The sequence below is a fragment of the Hippocampus bargibanti genome, linkage group LG20 (genome assembly GCF_051943395.1).
Source record: "Hippocampus bargibanti isolate YZ-2025 linkage group LG20, ASM5194339v1, whole genome shotgun sequence".
In the NCBI taxonomy this organism is placed as follows: Eukaryota; Metazoa; Chordata; class Actinopteri; order Syngnathiformes; family Syngnathidae; genus Hippocampus; species Hippocampus bargibanti.
Genome location: NC_142753.1, coordinates 9,223,866 through 9,236,644, shown reverse-complemented (window position 1 = coordinate 9,236,644; position 12,779 = coordinate 9,223,866). Strand labels below are relative to the sequence as shown.

At 40.3% G+C, this 12,779-nt stretch overlaps 2 protein-coding genes across 3 annotated transcripts; one reads left to right on the top strand and one right to left on the bottom strand.

The window, feature by feature from the left end:
• Positions 1–1,046: 1,046 nt before the first annotated feature.
• zdhhc3b (zDHHC palmitoyltransferase 3b) lies at positions 1,047–12,728 on the bottom strand. 2 transcript variants are annotated; one of them, XR_016118568.1, is made up of 9 exons: positions 12,587–12,728; positions 12,014–12,345; positions 11,561–11,685; positions 10,576–10,672; positions 10,352–10,433; positions 9,901–10,031; positions 9,043–9,203; positions 1,205–1,279; positions 1,047–1,106 (listed from the first exon to the last, which is right to left on the bottom strand). XR_016118568.1 is itself a non-coding variant. In XM_089022855.1 (7 exons), the coding sequence occupies exons 2-7, from the start codon at positions 12,314–12,316 to the stop codon at positions 9,045–9,047; spliced, it is 897 nt and encodes a 298-aa protein (XP_088878981.1). In that variant the 5' UTR covers positions 12,317–12,345; positions 12,587–12,728; the 3' UTR covers positions 8,986–9,044. The 2 variants fall into 2 exon arrangements, 1 of the variants encoding a protein (XP_088878981.1); XM_089022855.1 differs by lacking the exons at positions 1,047–1,106; positions 1,205–1,279 and having other exon boundaries at positions 8,986–9,203.
• On the top strand, positions 2,436–8,938 carry tmem42b (transmembrane protein 42b). Its single transcript, XM_089023852.1, has 3 exons — positions 2,436–2,717; positions 3,571–3,717; positions 3,993–8,938. The coding sequence occupies exons 1-3, from the start codon at positions 2,541–2,543 to the stop codon at positions 4,137–4,139; spliced, it is 471 nt and encodes a 156-aa protein (XP_088879978.1). The 5' UTR covers positions 2,436–2,540; the 3' UTR covers positions 4,140–8,938.
• Positions 12,729–12,779: the final 51 nt, after the last annotated feature.

Sequence of the window (12,779 nt, the reverse complement as noted above, 5' to 3'; positions counted from 1 at the left end):
CGCCACGAGAAGGAAGAGAAGCGGGCGGTGGGCGTGGGTTGGTGTAGGAGGGGACAAGGATGGAGTCCGAGCAACCCTGGAAAAGATTTCACCACCACCACCACCACCAGCAGCAGCACGTTGAAGTAGCAAACAAGAAAGAGCAAACTAAACACGAAAGCTGTGGACGTGTCGTGACCGCTCTGTGACGTCGATGCACTCTCCCCCCGCCGCGTGAAAAGAAGGACATCTTCTAAGTCGGTGTTCGAGTCCCGGTTGTCTCATTTGTGTAACGTGAGGCTTTTATGATACCGCTACCCCAAAGCCAGCGTCTTTTTTTTTTTCTTTTTCTATCCTAAAGACACGCCCACTCAAGCCTCCCACCCCGGAAGTTACAATCGAGCCTTGTGAGCCACATCATCGTGTGAAAAATTGGATTCCAGCCTACAATACTACTGCTCAAAAGCACTTTGAAAATGAACAAGAATCTTATGCCGCATGGGAACAACAAATCGTTCGCCTACTTTCCTTTTTACGCGATGAAAAGTGTTCACAAAATGATTGTGGATAAAAGCCATGCGGCTTATCACGATATCCATTTGAGTGACTGAACATTTTCCACCTCAAACCTTTAGCCAGAAGTCAACTATGTGCAGTCAGTTACACCCTATCACCATTTTATTCCATTCCAATTATACCCCATTTATATCTGTATTCGATGGTTGATAAGGTCATGCTTAAATCTTCTGTCAAATTAATTTTTATTTTAAGTCTGATTAGCAGCAACAGAATGGGAAGGAAGAAAAAAAAAGAATCTTTAAAGGTGACATCTTTTCTGTACAAGTGTCACGAGGCTCATATCGGCTCAATTATCGCTCGAGTGAACAAGGAGAAGCCCAATTAGCTCTTGAGCTTGACGCTAAAGAAAGGAAAATGGGCACTACTGAAAACCAAGCAAAATAGAATCTGGTTGTAAAATGAGCTTGTTTAGATTAGTTGTTTGTCTTGTAAAGGATGCAAAGGGGATGAATTGTTTCAAAAATAATGAAAGGAGACTCACTTCATTTCAGTAACCGCCATGACCCAATGTGACGTCAGCTCAGCTCTGTGAGGTCGGGCCGCCTGTTCTAAAATGAATAAAGCTAATCAGATTAGCTAATTATTTCTGTCGATGAGTTCAATATAACGCAGCCTCAATATATTGGCATGATAGTTCCTCACATACCAAATAATTCCATTCTCTGCTGTCTATTTGGTAGATGATCATATTTCCAGACGTCACACGCTCAATGTCTGCTCACTGTAAAGGTCACAGAGGAAAGCAATTGGGAATCGTGTGGATGTGCTTCAGCCTTCCGTTGCACTATTCCATTTCGACTTAGTTTTAATGGAAATGGTCATTGAGTACAGCCAATTAGGAGAGTATGCAGTTGGGAATCAGGGTCTATTTCAGCAGTTTTAGCAGTCTGGAAGAAGGCAAGTCATGCTTTTTGTAAAAAGTCACTTTTACGCACATTCTACATGACGTTAGCATTGATTGTCCTCTGCTTCAAGATGGATTAATTACACAGTGGAGTGAACGCTGGCGCGTGTGGCTGCTGCTGCTCACTCACAGAAAAACTTATGTGACTGTAAAGTGACCTTGAGAGTTTTGAAATGTGCTTATAAATAATAATGATAATAATAATACATTTAATTTCTAAGCGCCTTTCAAAACTCTCTAAATGTATTATTATAATTAATTATCAATGAAGTTAATCACCGATTCGTTGAATTACATTTTTATATAGACTACACTATAAAATAATGATTGGATTAGCCTTTATTAGTCTCAAGGTGGAGAACTTTACATTTCCCAGCAGCAAAGTGATAAAAGTAAGAGGAAGGGAAAGGAAGAAGTAGAAAAACAAACCACAAGACCTGCTGTAAAGGCAGCCACTCTTGCGGGCATCATCTTGTGGTCAAAACAACAACAAAAAAAAACCTAAATAACAAATAATGTGCCAAAACACAAAAGACACAGACAGTCATTCAATCTTAAGCACATTCTGCACCCTCTTTGGTGTATGAAACAGTTCTAGATGAAAGGGGAGAGGATCAAAGAGTCATTTTCACCAGTGGATCAGGGATGTCATGGTGCACGTCTGCTACAAGCTAAATGTTGAAAGAAAACACTGTCTCACATGTGCTGTAAATGACTATTATACATCACTATTTTATACAGGTTTGACTTTCGGTAAATCACTATTTTCTGGATGCTTGATTTGATTTTTTTTTTCGTGACAACTAAAATATCAGGTCGCTGAAATATGATTTTCACCCATTTCAATTTGGCCGCTGGATATAGTACTGCAGTTAAAGAACGGCACTTCATGTGAAAAAAAAGACTGCATTTCCCGTCGTGCAATGCGGCCAGACTTGCTCACACCCAGAAGCGACAGCGTGTGACTGCCCCCAAACGGTCGAGTGGAGAACTGCACCGCACGACACGACATCAGCCCGAAGAGGTAGAAAGATGGAGTACAGTCGCCCATTATGTATCTAAGCTGTCCTCCTTCAAGATGTTCCCCGGAGTTTTCTATGCATTGCTGGCGGGTTTCCTCGCCGCCGTTGCGTCGTCGTCGGCTAAGCTGTCCCTGGGAGCGGACTATCTAAAAGGAGTGTGCGAGACGGGGCTTCGGACGTGGGGCGAGCAACGGAGATTTCGTCAAGTGGACGAAACTACCGCCTGTGATCGGGTGAGTCATGGAAGCCGGTGGGGGGCAATGAAATAAAAGCATATTTAGCACCACTGGTGTCCGAGGGCAAGCTCGCTTGATGGGTGACATTGAAAAGGCGCGTGCTATCGCGATGTTTGCCGGTCAAAACGCGGTTTCGTCTCAATGGGGGGGGGGGGGGGGTTCGTACTTTGACCTTCACTCGCTAATAAATACATCTATATTTTCTTCAAGAAGGCCAGTCAAAAAGCGGTAACGATGCCAAGGACAATATAAAATCAAGTCGTCCATTTGAAAAAAAAAACGTCAGTGTTAAAGGACAACCGACATTTTTTTTTGTTTCCTAACTGACATCAGAAAAACGTTTTATAGGGTGTAAAATACACACGCAGGCTGATATTTTTAGTCAAATGCAAAACACCAATAAAAATGACTTAAAGTGTCCCAAAACTACTTCAAAATGACCTCGGAGATGGAGAGTTTCAGAAGATCCCGCCCCCTTGTTTGTGACGTCACGCCAAAACATCTTGCCTTGCTCTAGAATCAAAACAATGGCTTCAGATTCGGAGAAGATGCTTTCTTATTACTCATCCAGTTATGAATATGATTCAAATAGTTCTGAAGAGGAAAGCATCGAGTTTCAGAAGGTCCCGCTTCTGAAACTCACAATTTCCGGGGTCATTTTGAAGTAGTTTTGGGACACTAACTCATTTTTATTGGCGTTTTGCATTTGACTACAAATATCAGCCTGCGTTTTTTGGGTATTTTAGATGCTATAAAACCTTTTTCTGATGTCAGTTAGGGAAGAAAAAAGTGATGTCGGTTGTCCTTTAAGTCACAGAGAAACACAGCCAATGTTCATGTCCTGTTCCAGCTTCACATCCCTCTGAGGCTACTATGTGGCGGACTGCTTTTCACCTGCAATGCTGTGATGTGGACCTTTCTTGCCAAAGCACTCAGGTCCTCGTCTTCCTCCACCCAAACCACTGTGACCACCACTGCCTCCAACTTGGTATCTTCCGTGAGTAACAGCCTCGTTTTTCGTAACAGCCTCGTTTTTTTGTTCTCCCATATACTGCACATACTCCTAAAACGAAATATTCTGTGGGTCCTGGAATTTGAGTGACAATGCCAAAAAAAACCTGGCACTGGATTGGGTACATTTTTTGCACGTCTGGAAGTGAATGGGTTAAAAAAAAAAAGTGCAGTACAAATGTGTTATTTGATACACAATGAAGAAAATGGACGGATGGAATCACTGGAATTGATTTGGTGTATTTTTGTCATTTTTTTGAGGCTTTCCTCGGGCAGCTGATCTTCGGCGAGGCCCAAATAACACTGTGGTGGGTCGGGATCTCCCTGACGTTCTCCGGCCTGCTTGTACTGCAAAAGGTTTCGCCGCAGGATCGACAACCCAGCACGGTCGCCACGCGAGATGAATAACGTCGTCTTGTCTTCATTTAACAGCCTGATTCTGTTCTTGTCACGCATTGAGTAGCTTCGTTAGTCTGATTTCTCATTACGCCAAAGAACCCTCCAATGTCAGAGATTTTGTGTCTATTTAGGTCAACTACAGGGATAACAAAGCAAATACAGTAAAGTCTTGTTATATCGATAGTACTGCTTATTACGATACTATTTCTATGAACGCAAGGAGAAAATTTACATGCGGCAGGATCTGATATATCGATAGTCCGGTTATATCGATATTTTTTTCCGACTCCCGAGAATATCGATATAACGAGACTTTACTGTAACATGTAATTTTGTTTAGACTCTTGCTAAAATGTAAACAAAATATCTTCTAAATTCATGTTTGTGTCTTGTTCAATGGGAGGCTAATCAGCATGGTCATTTTTAGTCTGAATGAGTCAGGCTAGCGGTGACAAGGTACATCTGAAGAGCTAACGATCAAAGAAAAATGCATTTCTAGTACAGCGGAATCTGGAAACGTTGACGCGGAATAAATAGAATACAATTTTGCCAAAGGAATTGTAAATCAATTCCCCTCCAGCATCAAACAATTATAAAATAGACTGTAAAATGTAAATAAAATTTAACCACAGTGAAATGTCATCAAAGTATAAAGAAATAACTGTATACATTAGAATCTCTTTGGGAACAGAAAGGATTAGCATCCACGGGCAATGGGGAAAGCTAGTTAGCGTGTTAGCTACTTTTTCAATGGAACCATTGAGATGCGATTTACTTTATTTGCGGACGGTAAGATGACAAAATATAGCGTTTGATTCTGTGTTTTAAGAGATCAATGGCCTGAAGGGCAGTGGTTAGCTCAAATTAGCATGAAAATGGCAAACAGGAAGAAACCATTTGCCCTTTTTTTTCTTTTAATATGTGAAAATGTGTTCAATCGTTTTGATTATTTCTTTAGCATCATGACATCCTGGAGTTTGTCTCTGTGAGGTTGCTAGGCAATAAGGGAGCAGTGGTACAATGTCATTGTGAATTAATTTTGGTTCGATACAGAAGCTAGCTTGTTCTCAAAGTGTTTCTTTCAATTCACTATGACAATGTAAAACACCTGTGGATATTTAAAACTTTCAAATTGAAAAAATATATATAAATGTTCTCTTCTCGCATTATAAATGCCTTGATCTCTTAAACACAAATTGACGCTATTAGCCAAATAGCATGAACGTTCTTAATGAAGCGAGGGAAAATGGCTTTTAGGCAATTATACTGTAGTTATCTTCAATATTGCTACTAGCTACGTTTCACCGCCGGTTTCGACATTAATGAGGCTAATTAACATGACTTCACTGCCTTTGGCAATTATTTTGCTTATATAAGGGACACTAATCGACACATGAACTGTAGCATATTTGGATGATATAAATAGTGTCTGCTTTCAGTGTAGGATAGATTAACAGAGGCTGTCTTTTTTTTATGGCATTATGAGTTTTTTTTGGGAAGACGACGGTGTGTAAATTTCATTTTCAATGTAACACGGCAATAAGAGTTATTGGTCAACCGACGCACAACGGCCACTTATCAAGCACTACAAAAACATGCCCGGCACTCTGTAGGTGAATAAAGTAATGCCGTTAAGTTAAGGAAATGGAGGTTATTCTTACTTTTGGGGTAAATAACTGTCTGTTCACATCAAAAGCTTTCCTTTGGTCTTTCGGTGTCACTTTGCTGTTTGTTAGGCATAAGATGAATGCATCACGGTAGCGAGAACAACGACGCACATATGCTTTTAATTGTTGCTGTGTGTACATTTATGTAACATGCATCCCTATTAATGTGAGCACAACCACAATGTGATCTGTAAGTAGTAAAAAAATGGTTGACGTGACATTTGGATTACGTACACATAAATTTTTGAAAGACATAATACAGTGATACCTTGGCTTACAAACTTCATTGGTTCACAGACAGAGTGTGTAAGGTTGAAAAGTGTGTATCCCAAAAATTAATTTTCCATAGGAAACCATTAAAATGAGAATAATCCGTTCCCAGGTCCCTATAAAACATAATTTTCTACTTTATAATTTTTTAAGCCTTAAAACGACACAACATATACCTTATTTTATGTATAATAAATGTGCTATGGTATTATAATTAACGAAATATACATTACTGTATAATAACATCGTTTTATTTACCTTTGTGATGGTCGTTGATGGCTGGATGGAATGGAGTGGTCGGTTTCATCAGCATTAAACACTTGATGAGGAACGTAGCCTTCTTTCACCATCTTGAGGAATGATTCCTTGTAGTTGCTTTCTCTGTGATAATTGTATCTAGTTCCTCATCAATTGTGTTGTGTTTGGCTGGGTTGATAACTTTTTGCATCAAGTGTACAGATGGCTTGTGCGGGTTGTTTGTGGAGCCTGATTGATGGGATATTTTAACCTGGCAGTCTACACTATGCCTTTGAACTATCAAAGTTGAAACTCTCTCACTGTGGTCCGCCTCTCTCTTTAATGTTTAAAACACCCCCCCTCACTGCTGCGTTCGTAACCAATCACGTGGCTTTAAGCGAAGACTGGGGGCGGGGAATAAAGGACAAAAACAGTCGGCTGCCATTTTGTTGTTAGAAGAACGGGCTAGTTCGCGAACGACACAGCACTCATTGAGGCAGCTCCGTGTACGAAAAAAGTTCGCATACCAAGGTAAAGTTCGTATGCCAAGGTAAAATTTTCATAAATGCAATGTTCGTAAACCGAAAAGTTTGTAAGCCAAGGGGGTTCGTAAACCGAGGTATCACTGTACTGTATCGTGCACTTAAGTCTTGAAAATTACAATATTATGGCAGTCATTTTTCGTTCACTTTTACACTTGTGTAGAATTGAAAGGCACTACATCTCCAGTGTCACAGAATGTTTACAAATACGTATTTAGTCGCCCGGGTAGACTTTTGAACAAGATTATTACGATTATGCTTAATTTTTGATGATTAATTCCAATGATTTCTATGAGTTTTTTGATCATTTTAATTGCTCACTCATGATGCTATCAAAAGCAATAAGAAAATAAGCAAGTGAAAATATCAGAAGAAATAGACATTGTCTCAACTGAACTTTATTCCTCTCTTTCTCTTTTACTCAAATACATCATAAAAGAAATTCCAAACACATACTAAACTACAGTAAAGTCTCGTTATATCGATATCGGATATATCGATAGTCCCGGTTATATCGATACTATTTCTATGCACGCACGGAGAAAATTACATGCAAACAGGGTCGGATATATCGATAGTCCCGGTTATATCGATATTTTTTCGGACTCCCTTGAATATCGATATAACGAGACTTTACTGTAGTATTTATGACGTACCGTACAAATGATAAACTGCTAGCTGGTGTTATTTTCGTAAGATGGATATCAGACTGCATCTTGTTAAAAAAGTAAAAATAAAAAAGATATTGCTTTGATTTGAAAACACCCCATAGAGTGGCCAGCGTGACATTTTCAGTCGCTCAATTTATTTATTTTTTTTTCAGTCGGAATTGCTTCAGTCACCCATTCGCATACCACAAAACGTGAAATGAAGATTTGGGGATAGATGGGGACGTGTTCTGAAGTCATTAAAAAAACGACAGCATTTTTTTTTTGCAATGTAGTACGTATGTAACTTGAAATGGATAAAGTCCAAAAAATATGATCATAAACTCTAATGATCAGTACATGAGAAAGGCTGTAATAAAACACAAATATTGTATTCTCTATGTGTGTTGCGTTACCATTTGTGTTGAAATATCACAGCCAAGGTGAGTTTGGGAAGGCAAATTATCAAGCGCAATAGGAAATGGATAGATATTAAATTTGAATAAGGTGGTTCCAGACACCATATAACATAACTTTTTGTTTTAAATAGATATTTTCCGCTTATTTTAAAAAGTATTTCAGTGTCAAAATACACTTTTCAAACACACTGTCACATGTATTCGAACAAGAAAAAAAAGTGGAAGGTACAGAAAATACTATTGATATGAGAACGGCTTGTGAAACGTGTATACCTCTAAGAGGCGGGACCATGTGAGGGCGGGGTTGTGACATCACCAGGCTGCTTGTGTGTGTGTGTGTGTGTGTGTGCTCTGCTGAGTGTAAAATGCTGAGGCAACTGTGGCTATCATTTCTCACACATAAGGGCACATGATAGCAGTGGTGTGAACTGTGACAATGCTATGAGGTGGGAAACATCACATCGTTTAAAAAAAATAAAAATAAAAATATGAGACATTAAAATTAATCTTTTGTTAAATAAAGCTTGTTTGTTTTAATATAACCTATATATAACTAACTCTGCAGTGGAGGAAAACATCCTCAACCACTATATGAGGAAATACAGCATTACAGAAAATGTAAAAAAAAAACTTTAAAAAATAATAATCAGAAGAATTTCATTCCTAAAATATTTTTCCTTGACAAAATGTCCATCTCTGGTCCTTGATTTCACATACGGAGACGATAAATGACATCTGTGTGTGTTTGCTTGAGTCCCCCCCGCCCAATCATCGAAGGCAATTTGGCGGCGGCGTTCAAATGACCAAATGTTACACAACGTCCTCGATGTGGAGTGTGCATTGTAACCGAGATCTCACAACACGCGTCAATTCCGATTTTCTCATTCAAGTCAACCGTTACCTTTTTTTTGTGTGTCTATAATATTTTTTTTTTTTGCCTTTTGCAAAATCCACAGCAAGAGAGATTGAAACAAAGTGAAACAGAGTTATATGTATATATATATATATATATATATATATATATATATATATATATATATATATATATATATATATATATATATGTATATATATATATATTTTGTTACCCCGTGAGTATGTGATTTTATGTCAATGTGCAATGCTCTAACCTTCACACGATGTACTGGTATACGTCCGCTTTGCCATGATCGGGCGTGGCGAAGGGATTGAGCCATGCCGCCGAGAACGGGTGCCCGAACACCACTTTCATGTTCATCCATTTGGACTTTTTAAGCCATTTCCTCTCTTCCTTTTTCAGCTGCTCGATACCCTGGGAGGTAAAAAGATGAGGTTGTTATTTTGTTTTTTTTTATTCCTCCCTCTATGGTGACTGACTGACTTCATGCTTAGAAGGGCCACAATGGAAGCACAGAAAATCTGGGGTGAATCTGAGGTGAATAGACCCAACCTGTTAAACTGTCATCTTCATGTAGGATATCTGGCCTTGGACTAATTTACGACTTGGTAAAGTCCTTCACAGTAAGAGGTCATTGGCCAGGTTACAAATCTATCGGTTCATGGAAAAGATATCCAATTAAAATGTCTACGTTCTGTTGTTTTATAGTTGTCGGTGCTTGGGACGTCCGGGGGCGTGGTATTCAAATCAAGAAGACTATGTTTTACTAACGTATCACTTTTATTTGCATATACACTCAATAAATAGCTTGGCACAGGGCTGCAGAAGTTGGGTGTCGGTCATGAACGGCTACGTCCCCTGCCGGCAGTAAAATACAATCTTTATGTGCTTCACAGTGTCCGATTGAACGTCTCTGACAGTAACACATTTGCAAAATTATTCAGAAATGTGTCTTCATTGCAATTCTATATATATATTTCACAGATCAAATACCTGTTGTGAATTTTGTATTCATCTCCTTGGCCGAACGCCGTATTTTTTACTTCTGGCACGATTTTCCGAACAAGTTGACACAAAGAGGCAAGACGCGACGGATGAACTCGATGCTTACCGTTTCATCGGAGCAGATCGAATGCACTTGCGTCCCAAACATGATCGCCGTGAAGATTAAAAACAAAAGGCCCTCGAAGCACAGGAGGATGAGGAGGATGACCGTCGCGGGCGCAGAGAAAGCGCTGCACTCTGATGAAGGAAGGGAAATTGCGATTGCGACATGTATAAACATTTAGCGATAATAAAAGTATACAATATCAATAATTACGCCACTTAAAAAGCATTGTTCATTAACTCATTCACTGCCAGACAATGTGCAAAAAAGGTGTCCACTCCAGTGCCAGGGTTTTTTTTCATTGTCTCTTGAATTCCAGGACCCACAGAATATTGAATTTTAGGACTACATAAACATTCAATGCAGCGTAAGAACGATACAACAAGAAATGAATAGAGATGTACTCCATTTAAAAACGGCAGACAAAGCATTCAGGAATAAAGTGCTCACTTACTTGACCAATCTTCTTCAAAGCAGATAACAAAATGGAACCCCACCATGGCAAGCGCGTGGAACGATATTAACGCAATGTACAGCTATGTAAGAAAACACAGAGGGACATATTTTTCATCGGGGTGACCAACTTTAACATGTGTACTTTGTCTAATCGCGAAAAAATGATGGCATTCAAGTAGCAATCAATCTAAATGTGGATATGGAGGATTTTAAGAGGCTCACCGTGAAAAGCACAAAGTACTTCTGATTGTTCTCCCCAACGCAATTGTTGACCCAAGGACAGTGGTGATCCATCTTTTTGATGCAGCGTTTGCACACACTGCACACACATCGGCGGGAGGAAGAAAATCGCACCCGTTAAGGGTGACCATCCAGTCTGCGAGATCACGAAACATTTCTTGTCCTACCTTGGCGTACATTAGTACTAAACACAAAACCAGTTTAGAGCTTTAAATTCTCTCAGTCAAGGCCTGCAAAGCCTTCTCTGCAGGCCTAAAAATATCTGAATCACGGACTAATGTGAATTATATATTTTGTCCATGAATTCTTCTTAAATAATTCAAAATTTTTTTCAGCTTCCTTTTATTACTTTTTCCCTGTTGCACTGTTTCCAGGTGTATGTTTTCGTATTTAAGCTTTTAATCAATCAAATTTAAGCCATTTTTGTTACCAGGGTGAGAAATCGATCCGTACGCCTTGACAATCAGTTCTGCGGGCCCCGTCGCATTAAATGAGGTGTCGATGACTCCGTTGCGAGTTACAAACTGCTCAGATCACGAGCCGCTAGTGACTGGATTGATTCAGACATAGCACGACTGAAGGCCTAGAGATGAAATCCACGGCCCGCCACTGCATTCTCTTAGATTTGTACACAATTTAAAGTACGCAACAGAAAAGCGTTCAAGTATATCTTTTCTCTCAGACTGACACAATCCTCTGCCTCCAAGCTCTCGCTCTACGCTTGAATTATTCACATTCCATGCCAGAATCCACATGGAGCGCTGCCGCAGAGGTAGGTCATTATGAAGTTAGGCAAACAAAAAACAAAATAATTGAGACTGCACATCAGGTAAGAGGCAGAGCTCGAATGACAACCAATGAGGACGTGTGTCCCTTGTGAGGAAGTCATATTAGGATTTTTTGGGGGCAGGTTTGCACAGATTTATAATTCATCACACATTGTCCCCATGCCCGCCAGCCAGCGTACCTGCAGTGATGAGCTCGGTCAGGCTTGATGCTGCAGCATTTGGGACACTTGTAGACCACCTGTCCTGGTTTGAGCTGGAGGCTCTCAATGAATTCTTTGGTCGCGTTTCCTTTTGGCACGGCGCCCTGGAGATGGAAAAAAAAGTACCTTTTTTTTCACAGGACTTTAACTCATTCATGAATTTATTCGGGAATTGAAAATATGATGTCGTAAATTGTAGTAAATTCAGCATCGCTGAATGGTAAATGTGTTGCTCTGTGTGTGCGAGTTGAGTAAGTTTGGTATTCTATTTCATCCTACAGCATCGCAATGTTTAATTTTGATTCACAGTTCAAGGGTGGACTTGTATGTATTAGATCAATGGCATAACAGACAATAGTAGAGACCACACAAATACATTCCGTGTCATGTTTTAGTAAGTAATAAGATAGTGTTTAGTGGTCATCAACTAACCGGGTCAGTGCACATGGCCCTGGCGTGCGAGGCAAGAGCGAGAAAGGCCAAGCTGTTGAAGAGCACCCCGTTGAGAAGGCTGTAAACCACATTCTTGGCGGGCCACAGCATCACAAACATCACCACAAACTCCGCGTAGAACACCAGCAACCATGTGATGACGGCACAGACGATTCCACATCCGTCGCGGATGAACCACATGGTGTCAGAGGCCCCGCGGGGCGGCGGAGGAGCGCAGTGTTCGGGCCTCAGGTAGCCAGCCTGATGCTCGATGTCTCGAGTGCGGTGAGCTTGGCTCTTCATTCTACAACGGCCGTGGCTTCAACCGCATGCTGAAAGGCACAATTCAGAGATGAGTTTTCATTCAAGATTCATCTCAGCAGGTCAGTTTGGACGTCCATCATGTGTCCTTGAACTTGAACTCTGCTGTCCTTTTGACAAATTGTGTTGACTTCTTTGGATTGCCTGAATTAATTGAAGTGCACGCTAAATAATGTATGCTTGCTTATGTATGTATGACGTAAACATGCAAATACAAATGCCACACTTATATCATCTTAAACAACATCTTACCTCCCGATTTCTCTTGGTGCTTTGGTAACGACGTCACCCAGTAGTTTGTATCCTTTCGAAGTTCAATAACGTTGAAGAAACGTGAAAAGCGTCTCTTCCGCCGCTCCCCGCAGTTAGCCTGGACCCAGCCAACGTCACTGGTCTATGGGCAATGGCTACCCACAACTGCGGTCACACTTTCGTCGCAACTGGA

Excerpts from the sequence above, each read along its gene's own strand:
- tmem42b (XM_089023852.1), top strand. The coding sequence starts at position 2,541 with ATGTTCCCCGGAGTTTTCTATGCATTGCTGGCGGGTTTCCTCGCCGCC. Across the intron at positions 2,718-3,570 it reads AAACTACCGCCTGTGATCGG|CTTCACATCCCTCTGAGGCT; the intron begins GTGAGTCATGGA and ends GTCCTGTTCCAG. Across the intron at positions 3,718-3,992 it reads CCTCCAACTTGGTATCTTCC|GCTTTCCTCGGGCAGCTGAT; the intron begins GTGAGTAACAGC and ends CATTTTTTTGAG.
- zdhhc3b (XM_089022855.1), bottom strand. The coding sequence starts at position 12,316 with ATGAAGAGCCAAGCTCACCGCACTCGAGACATCGAGCATCAGGCTGGC. Across the intron at positions 10,673-11,560 it reads GACCGAGCTCATCACTGCAG|TGTGTGCAAACGCTGCATCA; the intron begins GTACGCTGGCTG and ends ATGTGTGTGCAG. Across the intron at positions 9,204-9,900 it reads CGATCTGCTCCGATGAAACG|GGTATCGAGCAGCTGAAAAA; the intron begins GTAAGCATCGAG and ends TTTACCTCCCAG.